The 13,697-nt window shown below is 46.5% G+C and overlaps 2 protein-coding genes across 4 annotated transcripts in view; one reads left to right on the top strand and one right to left on the bottom strand.

Moving 5' to 3' along the window:
* The window catches only part of UBASH3B (ubiquitin associated and SH3 domain containing B), a 128,638-nt gene that overhangs the window by 85,350 nt on the left and 29,591 nt on the right, over nt 1-13,697 (top strand). For 2 of the 3 annotated variants that reach the window (XM_032472680.1, XM_032472678.1), the window contains exon 2: nt 13,200-13,253. In XM_032472680.1, the coding sequence (XP_032328571.1) occupies nt 13,200-13,253 (54 nt within the window). Of the gene's footprint in view, nt 1-13,199; nt 13,258-13,697 lie in introns of all 3 variants that reach the window. The other variant, XM_032472681.1, reaches the window with a different exon arrangement.
* Nucleotides 3,455-13,697, bottom strand: part of BSX (brain specific homeobox) — a 149,331-nt gene continuing 139,088 nt past the window's right edge. Inside the window, exons 8-10 of the mRNA XM_032472685.1 lie at nt 8,960-8,975; nt 4,610-4,615; nt 3,455-3,465 (exon numbers count right to left, since the gene is read on the bottom strand). The gene's annotated coding sequence lies outside the window, so the exon portion shown is untranslated. The remainder of the gene's footprint in view (nt 3,466-4,609; nt 4,616-8,959; nt 8,976-13,697) is intronic.

The raw sequence follows: 13,697 nt of genomic DNA, 5'->3' as shown, positions 1-13,697 counted from the left end.
CTTAAATCTGTTTGCCCACGTGCACCTTTGAAACCGACCTCAATCACTTAATGGATGGAGAGGCATGGGGGGGGGGGTGCTGAGCAGAACATGAGTTTGACATGAATTTGAAAATAAGGCCTGTTTTGATCCCAGAACTGTCGTGGACTTATTGCATGCCTTGAACACTGATGCCTGTCTTTCTACACCACGGTTTCATCGTGTGTAAAATGGAAGCAGGAATACCCACTCCACCAAATTGGCTTAAGGATTAAATAAGCTGTGTATCTGTAGATACACAGCACATGACAGGGGCTCTGTTAACGTCAGCATCCTCCTCCTTCCAATATCTGTTGACGTCGTCATGGGATGACTTACTTCCCTGGAGGGCAGGGGCCACCATTTCCTGTCTTTATATTCACTTAATGCAGTGTTTGGCAACGGAGCTGGACACAGTGCATGCCGATGAAGGAATGTTGCATGGAGTGAAGGAACAAACAAATGAACGGCTGAGGGTTAGACTGAGAAAGCAACGCCGTCATGGTTTGAAGCCAGTTCCCATGGAAGATTGTCCCTGCGCTTCACTCACTGTGGTCAGAAGCAAGGTGGCCGCGCTGGTCCTGATGGCCGTCTGCCCAGGAGGCCGTGTGGTCCAGCGGCTGAGCATCCGCTCAGTCCCAGTTGAGGGACCCGGGCCACGTCCTACAATTGCTCTAAGCCTCACTTTTCTCACCTGTACAGTGAGGGCAATAACAGCACCTACCTCAATTGCACGAGATCATTTATATTTAAAATGTTTAGTGCGGTGCCCAGCTCCCGGCCCACACTCACTACACATGAGCGAACAGACCACTTGTGTGAAGCAGGACTTGGCGACGGTGTCTGGCAACAATGGCTCTGTTTGGTCTGTGTGCTTTTCTCTGACCCACAAATGCTGTGAGTCAGAGTCTCTCATGTAGCTTTGGGCTGAAACCATTTCCGAAGGACTAAAAAATCACCCATGTTTAAGTATTTTTAGCTGATTCTAGTGGCTCAGAGAGAGAGGAGGGGGGAAGAAATCAGCAGTCTGCAACCTGAAATGACTCTTCATTTTCGTGTGTTTCTCCCAGAGGCTTTTTGGTGGGGTGGAATAGGGGCTGTTCCCTCCCTGTGTGTTAAACCCCACTTGCCAGTTGCTGCAGGTCAAGATTAAGCTCCCAGAACCAGGGACCTCACAGACCTCAGAGCGCTGGGCAAGAACAGGCAGAGTTCTAGTCACACCTCTGCCATCTGCTGCTGTGTGAGCTGAGCATGCGTTTTAACCTCTCTGTTGCCTCCTTCTCAGCTGTGAAATGAAAACAAGGAGGATGCTCTGCCCACCTCTCAGGGCTGTTAGGAGGATCCAGGAGGGATTCTGTAAGAGGAAAGCTTCATCACTACCGTTGTGTTTAGCAGTGAGCCCCATCCTCCTCCTCCTCCCCAGGCAGGTCCTGCCTCCCCGAGGACAGTCACTTTTTGGCTTTCTGTATCTTCCTGCAGAAGCTCTCCTGCCTTCTGCACACCTCAGAGCACTCAGGGCTCCCCGTGGCTCCGAATTAGCCTCCTGCCCTCTACCTGGTCCCACAGGGACACAGCCTCTTTTATGCAGCAGACACCTCTGCCCCTCCGCCAGCTGGACTTTCCTCTGCAGGGACGCAGAGACTCGGGACAACAGACGCTGCCCCTCCAGGGCTGCCTGATTCCCATGGTTTTCTATAGAACCCGTAACCTAGAAACAGAATCTTTGGGGCTGATGCCTTCATGTGAAACTGAACCGAGCGGCTAGTTAGAGCACAGACCCACATTCCACCCCCAGGTCTCTCCTAGAGGAGGAAAAGTGCATGAAAGCACGCAGAAATGGTGAAGCCCCGGAGAGGACAGAGGAGCTAGTCATCAAGAGATAAGTCGTGGCCACACCGATGGAGCACCTATTCTAGGCAGGGGACTGGGCCAAGGGTTACTGTGACATTCGTGATTTCATTTCATCTGATTCTGGGATCCCTGTGTCCTCAGCTTGCTGCGTGTCTTCCGGCAAAACAGAGGCAGCTTCTGATCCCCTGTTGCTCAGGGAGTTGTAACAGCTGAGCATGTGCAGTGGGTTGAACTTCTGACACTTTTATCCTGTTCTCCTGGGAGGTGGTTCAGACAGTTTTACTCTGCAGAGTGGGGAATGCAGGCCCCACAGGGAGCACTAGTAACAAGATCGGAGAAGGAAAAGGGAACCCTGGCCAGCCTCTCCCCTGTGCCTGGTGACTGTGGACCCCCAGCTCAGGGTGGTCTCTCCTCTCCTTGGCTTCCTTCAGGGAGCAGGAACTGTCCCTCCCCTGCCCCGGGCCTCTCAGTGACTCCCAACGTCCTTCCTTACGGAGTCTAAACTCTCCGCCTGCCTCCCCACAGTCTGGGTTGTGTCCCCCCACGCCCCCAGGAATCCTCCTGTGGACTTTCTCTGCACCAGCCACACATCTCTGGCTGCCTCTCCCTCGGCGCCTTTCCCTGTGGTACTGCCTCATCTGGAGAGATTTTGTCTCCCCTCAGATCTCGTATACTCGTCAAGACCTGCCCAGAGGGTTGTAGCTTGTTTCAGAAGAGAGGGGATCTGGGCCTTCTGATGCCCAGTCTTGAAGGATTCCTATTAGCCTGGAACTTACAGGCATTTGTTCTGGGAGAATTGCAAAGACTGTTAACTAATATGCGCAGGCATATATGCAAATGTGATTTCTAAGTGCCTAGTACATGCCGGACGCTGTGCCGAGCTCTTCAGATACGTTCTCTGACATTGATATTCATCATCGTTCGGTCCTGCAAGGTAGGTATTGTCATCCCCATTTAAGAGACTGGGGAAATGAATCTTAGGATAATTAACTTGTCCACAGTTCCGCAATTAGTCAGAGCTGGGCTCCCAAGAACGGGTTCCTTTTATCCTGCAAAGGCTCCCTTGTGCCTCCGTGCAAACACTCATTGATCCGAGGGGGAGGCAGGGCCTTGTCTGGATCCTAGGGAGACTTACAACAGAGGCAAGGAGAAGTGTGTTTTCTTAAGTCACCACCACCCGTGGTCTAATGGCTGGTCTCCCAATGACAAACTGCTGCCTCCCTCCAGCAGAGGCCAGAGCTCCAGCCCCTTCCGAGCAAGAACAAAACGGGGCCTCTCCACGTGGGCTCCTGAGCCCAGCCACCTAAAAGCATCAGGGACCCTAGGCCACATTGTCCCTGCTAGCCAGCCCCCGAGGAGCGCTGCTTAACAGGCTCTTTATGCGTTGGACAATTGAGTCTTGCTGACGGGGGAGAAAGGCGGGCATCATGGCAGGTTGGAGCTCTTCCACAGGAAGCCCTTCTTAAGCCCCCAAATAGCTCAGCAACCTTTTTTCCTTCTCTGATTAGCTTTATATATATATATTTTTAAAAGCCCACAGCTTTTTCCTCCCGTCAGAGGGCCTTTTGATGGTAGCGTCCCCGGCCCCCCGGCGGGCTTGCTCGCCCATTGATTATTAGATGGACGGCTCTCAGACAGGCCGCAGCGGCCGAAAGCACAGGCCATTAGCCCAGCCAGCTGAAGGGGTTCACTGCCAGGAGACTGATTCTGAAGTCGGGTCTTTATGATCAATATATCTTTCTCCATTAGGTTCATTTCCTCCAAAGGAAATGGGTAGGACCATTATGGTTTATGTGTATTGACGGCCTCTCCACTGCCTTCCATCAGCTTCACAGGGAGGAAACCAGAGCCGGCAGCGACTTCAGAGATGAGGTTGTTAAAATGAACTGCCCCCGCTCTTCGCAAGCCTGTCTCACTGGCCTTGGTGGCCAAAAGCAGCCAGAATTCCTTGTGTGAAAGGGATGGAATAAATGACTTGTTTATATAGGAAAAGAGTGGCCAACTCTACCAGGTACAGAAAATGCGGCATGAGTTGGAAGGACTTTGTGCAAAGAACTTTCCAAGCACAAGGGCTGTTAGGTAGCAAAGGAACATTGCTGACTCCCTTTTCTTAAAAGGTTTTTTTTTGTACCTGGTAGAGTAAGAACAGGGAAGATTCCTTCGAAGGCACAAACTCGAAGGGGTACAACTCTGGTCATCAGAAGGAAGGGACAGGATGGTCTCAAGATCCTTTCCAGTCATGGGATCACTGTTTATCACTTACAGTTGCTTCTGAGGACCTCAAAACACTTGACAGATGTCACATCTCTCTATCTCAACCTTCTTGTTTGGGCATTTTCACCACCTTTGGAGAAATGACTTCCTTTGGGAAACAACAGCTGAAAACTGGGTCCTGTGTTCTAGCTCCTGCAAGGGTCCCCTGGGGCAACAGTATTTGGCCGATCCTTGATTTTCACTCGAGCCAGGAAGGCTCGGCTGGAATAGCACCTCCGCCCCCTTCTTGACTTGTGTGGCTCTTAGCCGCTCCTCAAATGCTCCCCTGCATTTGTGAGGCCTCTGACCATCAATAAAAGTGGGATTAAATCTATAAGGATCTTACTAGCCACTGGTAACCGAGAGGGTAACCATATCAGAAACTGAAGTCTCGATTAACGGGCAATAATGAGTGAGAGGAGCAGCAGGATGTGAATTTCAGGGGCTTTAGCTGGTTGCTCTCTAAGCATCTCCCATCGCTGGTCACGGGGGCCTGGACTCCTCCTGTCTGCTCTGTCTTCTGTGTCTGTCCACCCCATCCTCATACCCTGCTGCTCCTGACCAAGGGGCTCTGCACATGGGGGATACTCTCTCCTGCCAAGAAGTCACGTTCCAACCTGGAAGGGTACCCCAGGAGTCTGGAGCAGACCCCCAGTGAGAGGTTTAGGGGCCACTTCTCTCTGGTTCTCCCGACAAGGTTTGGAGGCCACTGGCTGAGATGCCCCCCAGGGTTCCAGGCTCATGCTTCGACTACTCAGTCTATGCCTTTGATGGATGCAGACTTTTGTCAGAGCGTCCAGAACCAGCCCCGGGACTGGGACAACCACAGAGATGACTGGCCAAGCTGACCTGTCAGGGGAGAGCCATCCTGGTCCAGGGAGGCTCCTTAACAATACCAGCTTCACCAATTATCAGGCGGCTTTAACGCCTATGTGCCTGGTACATCCATCAGTGACTTCCTTATCCTTATTTTTCTCCTACTGAAAAAAACAGGTGCAGAGTTACCTGCCTGCCCTCTGTTCTCAGGGTAGCTGTCAGCTTCAGGCAGAATCAAGCTGCCTCAAATCCATGAAGAAGGTCAGCCCTGAGCAGGTGACACTTCCTGGGGCACAATGAAAGTCACTGCTGTTTCTACGTAAAACCACATTACAAAGCAGCGTCTGTTTTTCACATACACCCTAAAAGAATTCCTCAACTTTAGTGGCACCAGCGGCCTCATTATATGACTAAGACTCTCTGACTAGGAAAAACAGAAGCTGGGCTTTAGCTAAGTTTGCCCATCCCCCAGCCTGGTGACGCTCCAGGGAAAAGAATGAGAGATCTTGATGAATTAGGTCATCTTTTAATTGAATTCACAGTGTTACATGTGGAAGATTTGACAACTGGTACCCTGGACACTGAGAACATTTTTTAAAATCTTCTATCAGCATTAAATGTTTCTAAAATTCAAGACTGTCTTGGCTACATGAAAGAAAGATGTATTTTAATTTCAGTTGCACAGGAAGCTTTATCCACTTGGAGGATTACATACTTGACCCCTTGTCTCTTCTCTTGCACACAAAAAAAGTCCTAGGTCACAGAGAACGAATGCACAGAGTGGATGGGATCCTGAGGCCACGAGCACACAGCTACCAGCAGTCCTAAGCCCAGGACTGAGCAACTTCAAGTAACTGGAAAGCTCAACAAATTCGTTTCCTACTTAATTGAATCAAGATCTTAGATTTTAAGGGAATATATTACCATTTCCATTAGTATAGATGCTGCCCGTTGCTTTTCACTGCAGGTGTCAGACTTCTGAGTTGTGTCAAGTGAAATAAAATAGGGGCTGAACTGTCCTTCGAAGGACTGTGAGAGATGAGCTGCCCTGGAGAACCTGGCGGGAGGGGTGACCCTTCTGCATGAGCCAGGGATGGCTTGAATATTTACTGACGTCAGTATTGAACGAGTTGGGAGCTGAAGGTATTCCTTAGACAGGAGGCAGGAATCCAGTGAGCAGCCTGAAAGCAACTTCTGGCTTCCAAACAGAGACCAGGACTCATGGTCAAGGTAACAGAGAAAGCTTTCAGAGTACAGCACGTGGCAACTCGCCCGTGTCTGTTCGCGATACTTGGTGTAGCTCTAGTTAGCCCAGACCCCCAGGTTCTCCAGGGAACTCATCTCCCACCCACTACCACTCCAGCCCAAACTTGTTTCCACCCCTGCATTCTCTCTCAGGGATGGCTCCACCATCCACACAGGTGTTCAAGTTACCATTCCTAGTCCGTCTCCAAGTTTCATTCAATCAACAAGCCAAACATCCTTCCCAACATCCTGCTTATAGTTCACCCTCTCAGTGTCCTCCTTCTGATCTACCATCAAGGCCTTCTAAACAGCATACAGTTTCTCTCCCTTAAATCATCACTCACCTGCAAATCTGATCATGCTTGACTTCATTGTTCCCCACTGCATCATTCCCCGAGCTCTCTAAACAGCAGACACTTTTGGGAGCTGTCCCCCTGCCTCCCTGCTCAGGTTCATCTTGACCTTCTTCCAGCTTTACCACTTTTGCTCTAGGGTCACCAAATTCTAACTTCCCTGCACATACCTTGCTGTGTCTTGCCTTCCTCCATCAGCCCTTTTTTTTTTTTTTTTTAAATTCTTATTTTTTTTTATTGAAGTGTAGTTGATTTACAATGTTAGTTTCAGGTGTACAGCAAAGCAATTCAGTTATACATATACATACATATGTAAATATTTTTTCAGATTCTTTTCCATTACAGCTCATTATAAGAAACTGAACATCGTTCCCAGTGCTATACAGTAGGTCCTTGTTTATCTATTTTTTTATTTATTTATTTATTTATTTATTTATTTATTTATTTATTTATTTATTTTTAATTGAAGTACCATCAGTTATAATGTGTCAATTTCTGGTGTACAGCACAATGGCCCAGTCATGCCCATACATACGTGTATTCGTTTTCATATTCTTTTTCATTAAAGGTTATTACAACATATTGATCATAGTTCCCTGTGCTGTACAGCAGAAACTTTTTGTATCTATTTTTATACATAGTGGCTAACATTTGTAAATCACAAACTCCCATATTTATCCCTTCCCACCCCCTTTCCCTGGCAACCATAAGATTTTTTTACTATGTAAGTCTATTTCTGTTTTGTAGATGAGTTCATTAGTATCCTTTTTTTTTTTTAAGACACCGCATATGAGTAATATGATATTTTTCTTTCTCTTTCTGGCTTACTTCACTTAGAATGATGATCTCTAGGTCCATCCATGTTGCTACAAATGGCATTATTCTATTCCTTTTTATGGCTGAGTAGTATTCCATTGCATAAATATACCACAGCTTCTTTATCCACTCATCTGTCGATGGACATTTAGGTTGCTTCCATGTCTTGGCTATTGTATACAGTGCTGCTATGAACATTGGGGTGCATGTATCTTTTCGCATTAGAGTTTCATCCGGATATATACCCAGAAGTGGGATTGCTGGATCATACAGTAAGTCTATTTTTAGTTTTTTGAGGAATCTCCATGCTATTTTCCATAATGGCTGCACCAAACTACATTCCCACCAGCAGTGTAGGAGGGTGCCCTTTTTTCCACATCCTCTTCAGCATTTGTAACTCATGGACTTTTTTTTTTTTAACATTTTTTTATTGAGTTATAGTCATTTTACAATGTTGTGTCAAATTCCAGTGTAGAGCACAATTTTTCAGTTATACATGAACATACATACATTCATTGCCACATTTTTTTTCGCCGTGAGCTACCACAAGATCTTGTATATATTTCGCTGTGCTATACAGTATAATTTTGTTTATCTATTCTACATATGCCTGTCAGTATCTATAAATTTTGAACTCCCAGTTTATCCCTTCCCACCCCTTCCCCCTTGGCAACCACAAGTTTGTATTCTATGTCTAAACCCATGGACTTTTGAATGATGGCCATCATGACTGGTGTGAGGTGATACCTCGTTGTGGTTTTGATTTGCTTTTCTCTGATAATTAGTGATATTGAGCATTGTTTTCATGTGCCTATTGGCAATTTGTATGTCTTCATTGGAGAATTGCTTGTTTAAGTCCTCTGCCCATTTTTTAATTGGGTTGCTTGTTTTTTTTGTTATTAGGTTGTATGAGCTGTTTATATGTTCTGGAAATTAAGCCTATGTCAGTCACATCATTTGCAAATATTTTCTCCCAGTCCGTAGGTTGTTGTTTTGTTTTGCTTATAGTTTCCTTTGCTCTGCAAAAGCTTATAGGTTTAATTAGGTCCCATTTGTTTATTTTGGCTCTTATTTCCATTGCATGGGTAGACTGCCCTAGAACATTGCTAAGATTTGTGTCAGAGAATGTTTTGCCTATGTTTTCTTCTAGGAGATTTATTGTGTCTTGTCTTATATTCAAGTCTTTAAGTCATTTTGAGTTTATTTTTGTGTATGGAGTGAAGGAGTGCTCTAACTTCATTGATTTACATGCTGCTGTCCAGTTTTCCCAACACCACTTGCTGAAGAGACTGTCTTTTCTCCATTGTATATTCTTGCCTTCTTTGTTGAAGATTAATTGACCATAGGTCTGTGGATTTATTTCTGGGCTCTCTGTTCTGTTCCATTGATTCATATGTCTGTTTTTATGCCAATACCATGCTGTTTTGATTACTTTAGCTCTATAGTATTGTCTAAAGTCTAGGAGGGTTATTTTTCCAGCTTCATTCTTTTTCTTCAATATTGTTTTGAAATTCTGGGTCTTTTGTGATTCCATATAAATTTTGAGATCATTTGTTCTAATTCTGTAAAACACACACACACACACACACACACACACACACACACACAAAACAAAAAAAAAAACTGTCCTGGGTAACTTGATAGGCATCGCATTGAATCTATAGATTGCCTTGGGCAGTATGGCCACTTTAACGATATTGATTCTTCCATTCCAAGAACATGGGATATCTTTCCATTTCTTTAAGTCATCTTTAATTTCCTTAATCAATGTTTTGTAGTTCTCCAAGTATAGTCTTTAACCTCCTCGGTCAGATTTATTCCTAAGTATTTTATTGTTTCAGATGCAATTTTAAAAGTGATCATTTCTTTACTTTCTTTTCATGCTAATTCACTGTTAGTGTAAAGAAATGCAACTGATTTTTGAATGTCAATCTTGTATCCTGTTACCTTACTGAATTCTTTTATTAGCTCTAGTAATTTTTTTGTGGAGCTTACGGTTTTCTATATACAGTATCATATCATCTGCACATAGTGACAGTTTCACCTCTTCTCTTCCGATTTGGACCCCTTTTATCTCTTTTTCTTGCCAAATTGCTGTGGCTAGGACTTCCAAGACTATGTTGGACAGACTGTTGAATAGGTGAGAGTGGGCATCCTTGTCTTGTTCCATATTTTAGCAGGAAAGTTTTCAGTTTTTCACCATTGAGTACTATGCTGGCTGTGGGTTTGTCATAAATAGCTTTTATTATGTTGACGTATGTTCCCTCTATACCCACTTCGGTAAGAGATTTTATCATAAATCAGTGTTGAATTTTATCAGATACTTTTTCTGCTTCTATCGAGATGATCATGTGGTTTTTGTCCTTTCTTTTGTGGATGTGGTGTATCACATTGATTTGCATATCAAACTTTAGATCAGAAAATGACACTTGATCAACTCTGGGTTTTATCTTTGGTTTACATTTGGTTTCCTGGTAAGAGCTCCTGGGGAGGAGAAGGGAAAAAAGAGAATAGGAAGGAAGAAAAGCAGGAGGGAAGGCGGGTGGGAGGGGGAAGTGATGCTGCTTGGTCTCCCACAGGTGGAAAGGGAAAGGAAGGAGGGCAACATGTGACCCTGGTGGTAGGGTAGAGCCGTGGCCCTGGGCCAGAGCCACCGCGAACCCAAAACTCTGTAGAGCTGAGAGCAGACAGTGGGGAGGAGATCTCCCGGAGTGAAGCAAGGCAATCAGTGGGTGCTGCCCATTCGTCCCCAGCTGGCTAATTTCCTTGCAGCTGCTTGCCCGATTTTTTGATGAGCCATTGCTTTTATATGATTTATGCTGTTCTTCCCCATCATTAGGAGGCATAAGGGTTTGCTTTCGTTTTGTTATGTTTTTTGTTTTTTTTGTTTTTTTTTTGTTTGTTTGTTTTTTGTTTTTTTGCACTCCTCCAAGAGTGAACCCTAGACGTAATTGGGAAGATTAGGACCAGGGTCAAGAGTCAAATTTGTGTTCTCATGTAATAGAACTACAGTAGTTCAGCTGTCTGCTGATTCCAGCCATGGGAGTCCCACCTGAATCACTGGTTGCTATAATCCAATGGCTGGACTGCTCTCCTTTGAGCAGACAGGGATACTCCCCCTTTATCTGCTCAAGGTCCCCAGCAGGCACTGCCAGTGTCTGAGTCACTCTGAGGGTAGCAGCCGTTTAGGCTCAGCCTGGTGTTTTGGGGTCCACCCCACACACCCCACTGTTCTTGGCACTGGCCCCATGGATGGACCACGGAGGTGGGAACTCTATGGCAACAGTCTTTCTTCAGGGGGCTGGAGCAGGGAGATGTGTTCTGCCACTGCCCGTGTGCAGTCTGTTCTGTGGGCAGAGTTCTGGGAACAAACTCAGCCCAAACCGCCATCAGCCTGGCAGTGGGTGAGGCAGCAGCTCTGCCGGTGGCTGTGACCCCTGGGAAGCAGGGCTGTTCCTCCTCCTACGGCCTCCTGCCTCAAGAATCTCACACCTGTTTCAGATCGGTAACAACTTCCTAGAAACAAAGCCAAACAAAAAACCACTTTTATAGCACGTTGCTGCCAGGAAGTTCTTTCTGGTGTCTAACTGGAGTCCTTTGTGTTGTAGCCAGAGCTTATTTTTCGTACCCTCATCGGAGAAGGTACATCAGATATGATAACCAGACACAAAACTGAAGCCCTTTCAGACTCGTCTTCAGAAAGAACTTGGGTCTCCTTAACATTTCTCCACAGCCTTATCCCCCAAACCTTCTATCTATCTATCTATCTATCTATCTATCTATCTATCTCAATTGTATCTTTGAATCCTCTCCAAAACTTGTCTTTAGAGTTACAGGGACCATAACTTAATTAGTTTTTTCATTTCCAAAGGAATATACTCCTAGTGCTAAGGAAAAATAAATAAAATTTCAGTCAGATATATTTCATTGGGGGAAGAGCCTAGAAAAAAAGAAACTGGATCCTTTATATAAATAGCATATTGGACCACAAATGAGTTTTCCTTTTCCCAATTGTTTCTGAAACAATAAGTCTTTTTTTGGTGACCTTAATCCCTCAGAGAGTCTAACCTCTAAAAGGCCATGCTTTGTGTTCTTCTGTGGGTGCATGGCTTCAGGATCTGAAAAAAGCGAGATGTGTGGCAGGAAAGAGGGGGTTCCCTGTGTTTCCTGCCTTTTCCGCACCAGCTTCTGTTCCAAGGAGTTCTGAGGAGTCTGTCTTGCTTTTGCAAAACCTCATCTTACTGTAAGTAGCTTGTCTTCTAGGATGCTGTTCTACTCAGTTGTGCAGTTTCCTTATTCTGGTCATTTGGTATCTGTGCTCAGATTTTCGTGGAGGAAAGGAAGGTATTTCTCTTTGGGTCGTGGAGCAGCACCACCATGGCTGGCCTCAAACCAGGCTGAAGCCTCCGCTGTGACCTTGACCTCCTTCGCCTGAACTTCGCCTTGTGTGAAGCCAGGTGTTGCGCCTCCAGTTGATCTCTGGTCATCATCACACCATCAGCGGTTCTCATTGCTCCAAGAAGGGATGAGGAAGGAGGAGTTGGGGTCAGCAGCCAGCTGGGAAAAGGGTGCTTGGAAAGAGCATCAGTTTACACTAGAAGTTCCTCCCCTCTTCTCTCTCCCTCGGACCCTGAATTGGTGCAGCATAAAGGGGCAGGAATGATCGTTTACTGATCGCCTCCAGGGTGTCAGGCACTGTTCAAGGTTCCTCACTGTAGAGAGGAACTAGGTGTCTCCTGCCCCCACAGCCCCCACTCACAGCCCACCTCTACCTCCCCAGGGGGGCCCACGTTCTTCAGGCCACACTTGAAATGTCGCTTCCCTGATGAAACCCCCCCACCTCCCCGTCCAATGTGCTTAGGGTTGCCTGCGCTCTCCCCTCGTTGCACTGACCACTAACGTAATTAAATAACCACCTGGGCAATTAACATTGTCACGCCTGCTCCACTGAAAACTCCACAAGGGCAGGGCCCATAGAAGTCTTGTTTTGTCCTGTATTCCTAGAGCCTAGCACGGTGCTGACAAAGTCATAGCAATTCGATAGGTATAATTTGAACAAACATAAACTTGAATGCATGAGTGGATGCACAAATAGCAAAGCTGGATGCAAACCCAGAACTATCTGGCTTTTGGAGACCAGTCTGAAGTTTCAGAATTGCTCTACTTACGTGCTTGTGCACTGGGCTATGACTCGTGGCGAGAACCACCCTGTGACACTGCCCCACCATTCACAGGGCTTTGTCTCTCCAGCAGTGGGAGTGAGGGCCGCCCTTCTCCTCCGGCATACCCTTTACCCAGGGCTACTTGTCCCGAAAGATGTCTGTAAAATAGCTGGAGACAATGGATCCAGTCTGAGGCTGGTGGTGGTGGTTGGAGGCGGGTGGGAAGAGGCACTGGACTGAACCAAACTAATTGTCCTTGTGGGCATCTAGCCTCAAGTCTTAATACCCTCAGCACCGCTTTCTAACACACTTTGCCAAGGGGCTGTGGGTAAGAAATGCTCTGTATGGGATCTGGGTCAGGAAGAGGGAGTGGGTGAAAGGGAAGGAGGGAAAAGCGAGACATGACAACCTTTAGGGAGCAGAAATAAAAGTCTGATGTGAAAATAACTAAAAATAGATGGCATGGGCTGTCAGGCTGCATGCAAATCCAGTGCTAATTACATGGAAATTAATCACAAGTCCAACATCCCTGTGACCCTTGGGGAGTTGTCCTGCTGCAGGTGTCTCCCCTACACCCCTGGGTAGGCTTGACAACCTGCTGCACAGCCAGCTCTTGCCACTGCAGTGAGAAAAGCAGATAGGAGGTTAAAAATACTAATAATAGAAATCTGGTTTCTTCTTCCAGACAAAAAGCCTTGGCATCCACAGGAGGAAGAAGTGTTCAGGCGGCATGTGACTGGTTGGTATGAAATAAATAAATAGAGAAAATAGCACGTAATTAACTCTAAGTGTCTGTGGATGAGCAGGGATGTGCAGCCTGTCAAACGGGACCTTGCGGCGGGGAGGGGAGTCGAAAGGCCATGTGACAAGCCCAGGGATGAAGCCATTTGCCGCCTCTGTCCTGGCCCCATGTGTGCTCTCCTCAGAGCTGTTTCAAGAAATCCAAAGCATTTCTAAGACAGAGCCCCCATCATGATATCTACCCCTCTCCAGGCACTTAAAGATCCACTTTAGATCCTGGGCAAATCGATTAAAAACATCCTACTTACCTTCCAGTATATCACTACCCAGGGCCGACCCCACAAGGTGACCATCCCGAAGCCCCCCCTTATCTTTGGAGACACCTGGGTTTAATCGTAGATGCACTGGAAGGGCAGGCCAGGCCGGGCCGGTCCTGGTGGAT

This window comes from Camelus ferus, chromosome 33, assembly GCF_009834535.1.
Source record: "Camelus ferus isolate YT-003-E chromosome 33, BCGSAC_Cfer_1.0, whole genome shotgun sequence".
NCBI classification, from domain to species: Eukaryota; Metazoa; Chordata; class Mammalia; order Artiodactyla; family Camelidae; genus Camelus; species Camelus ferus.
The sequence above is the reverse complement of the archived record's forward strand: the minus strand, read 5'-3'. Positions and strand labels throughout refer to the sequence as shown.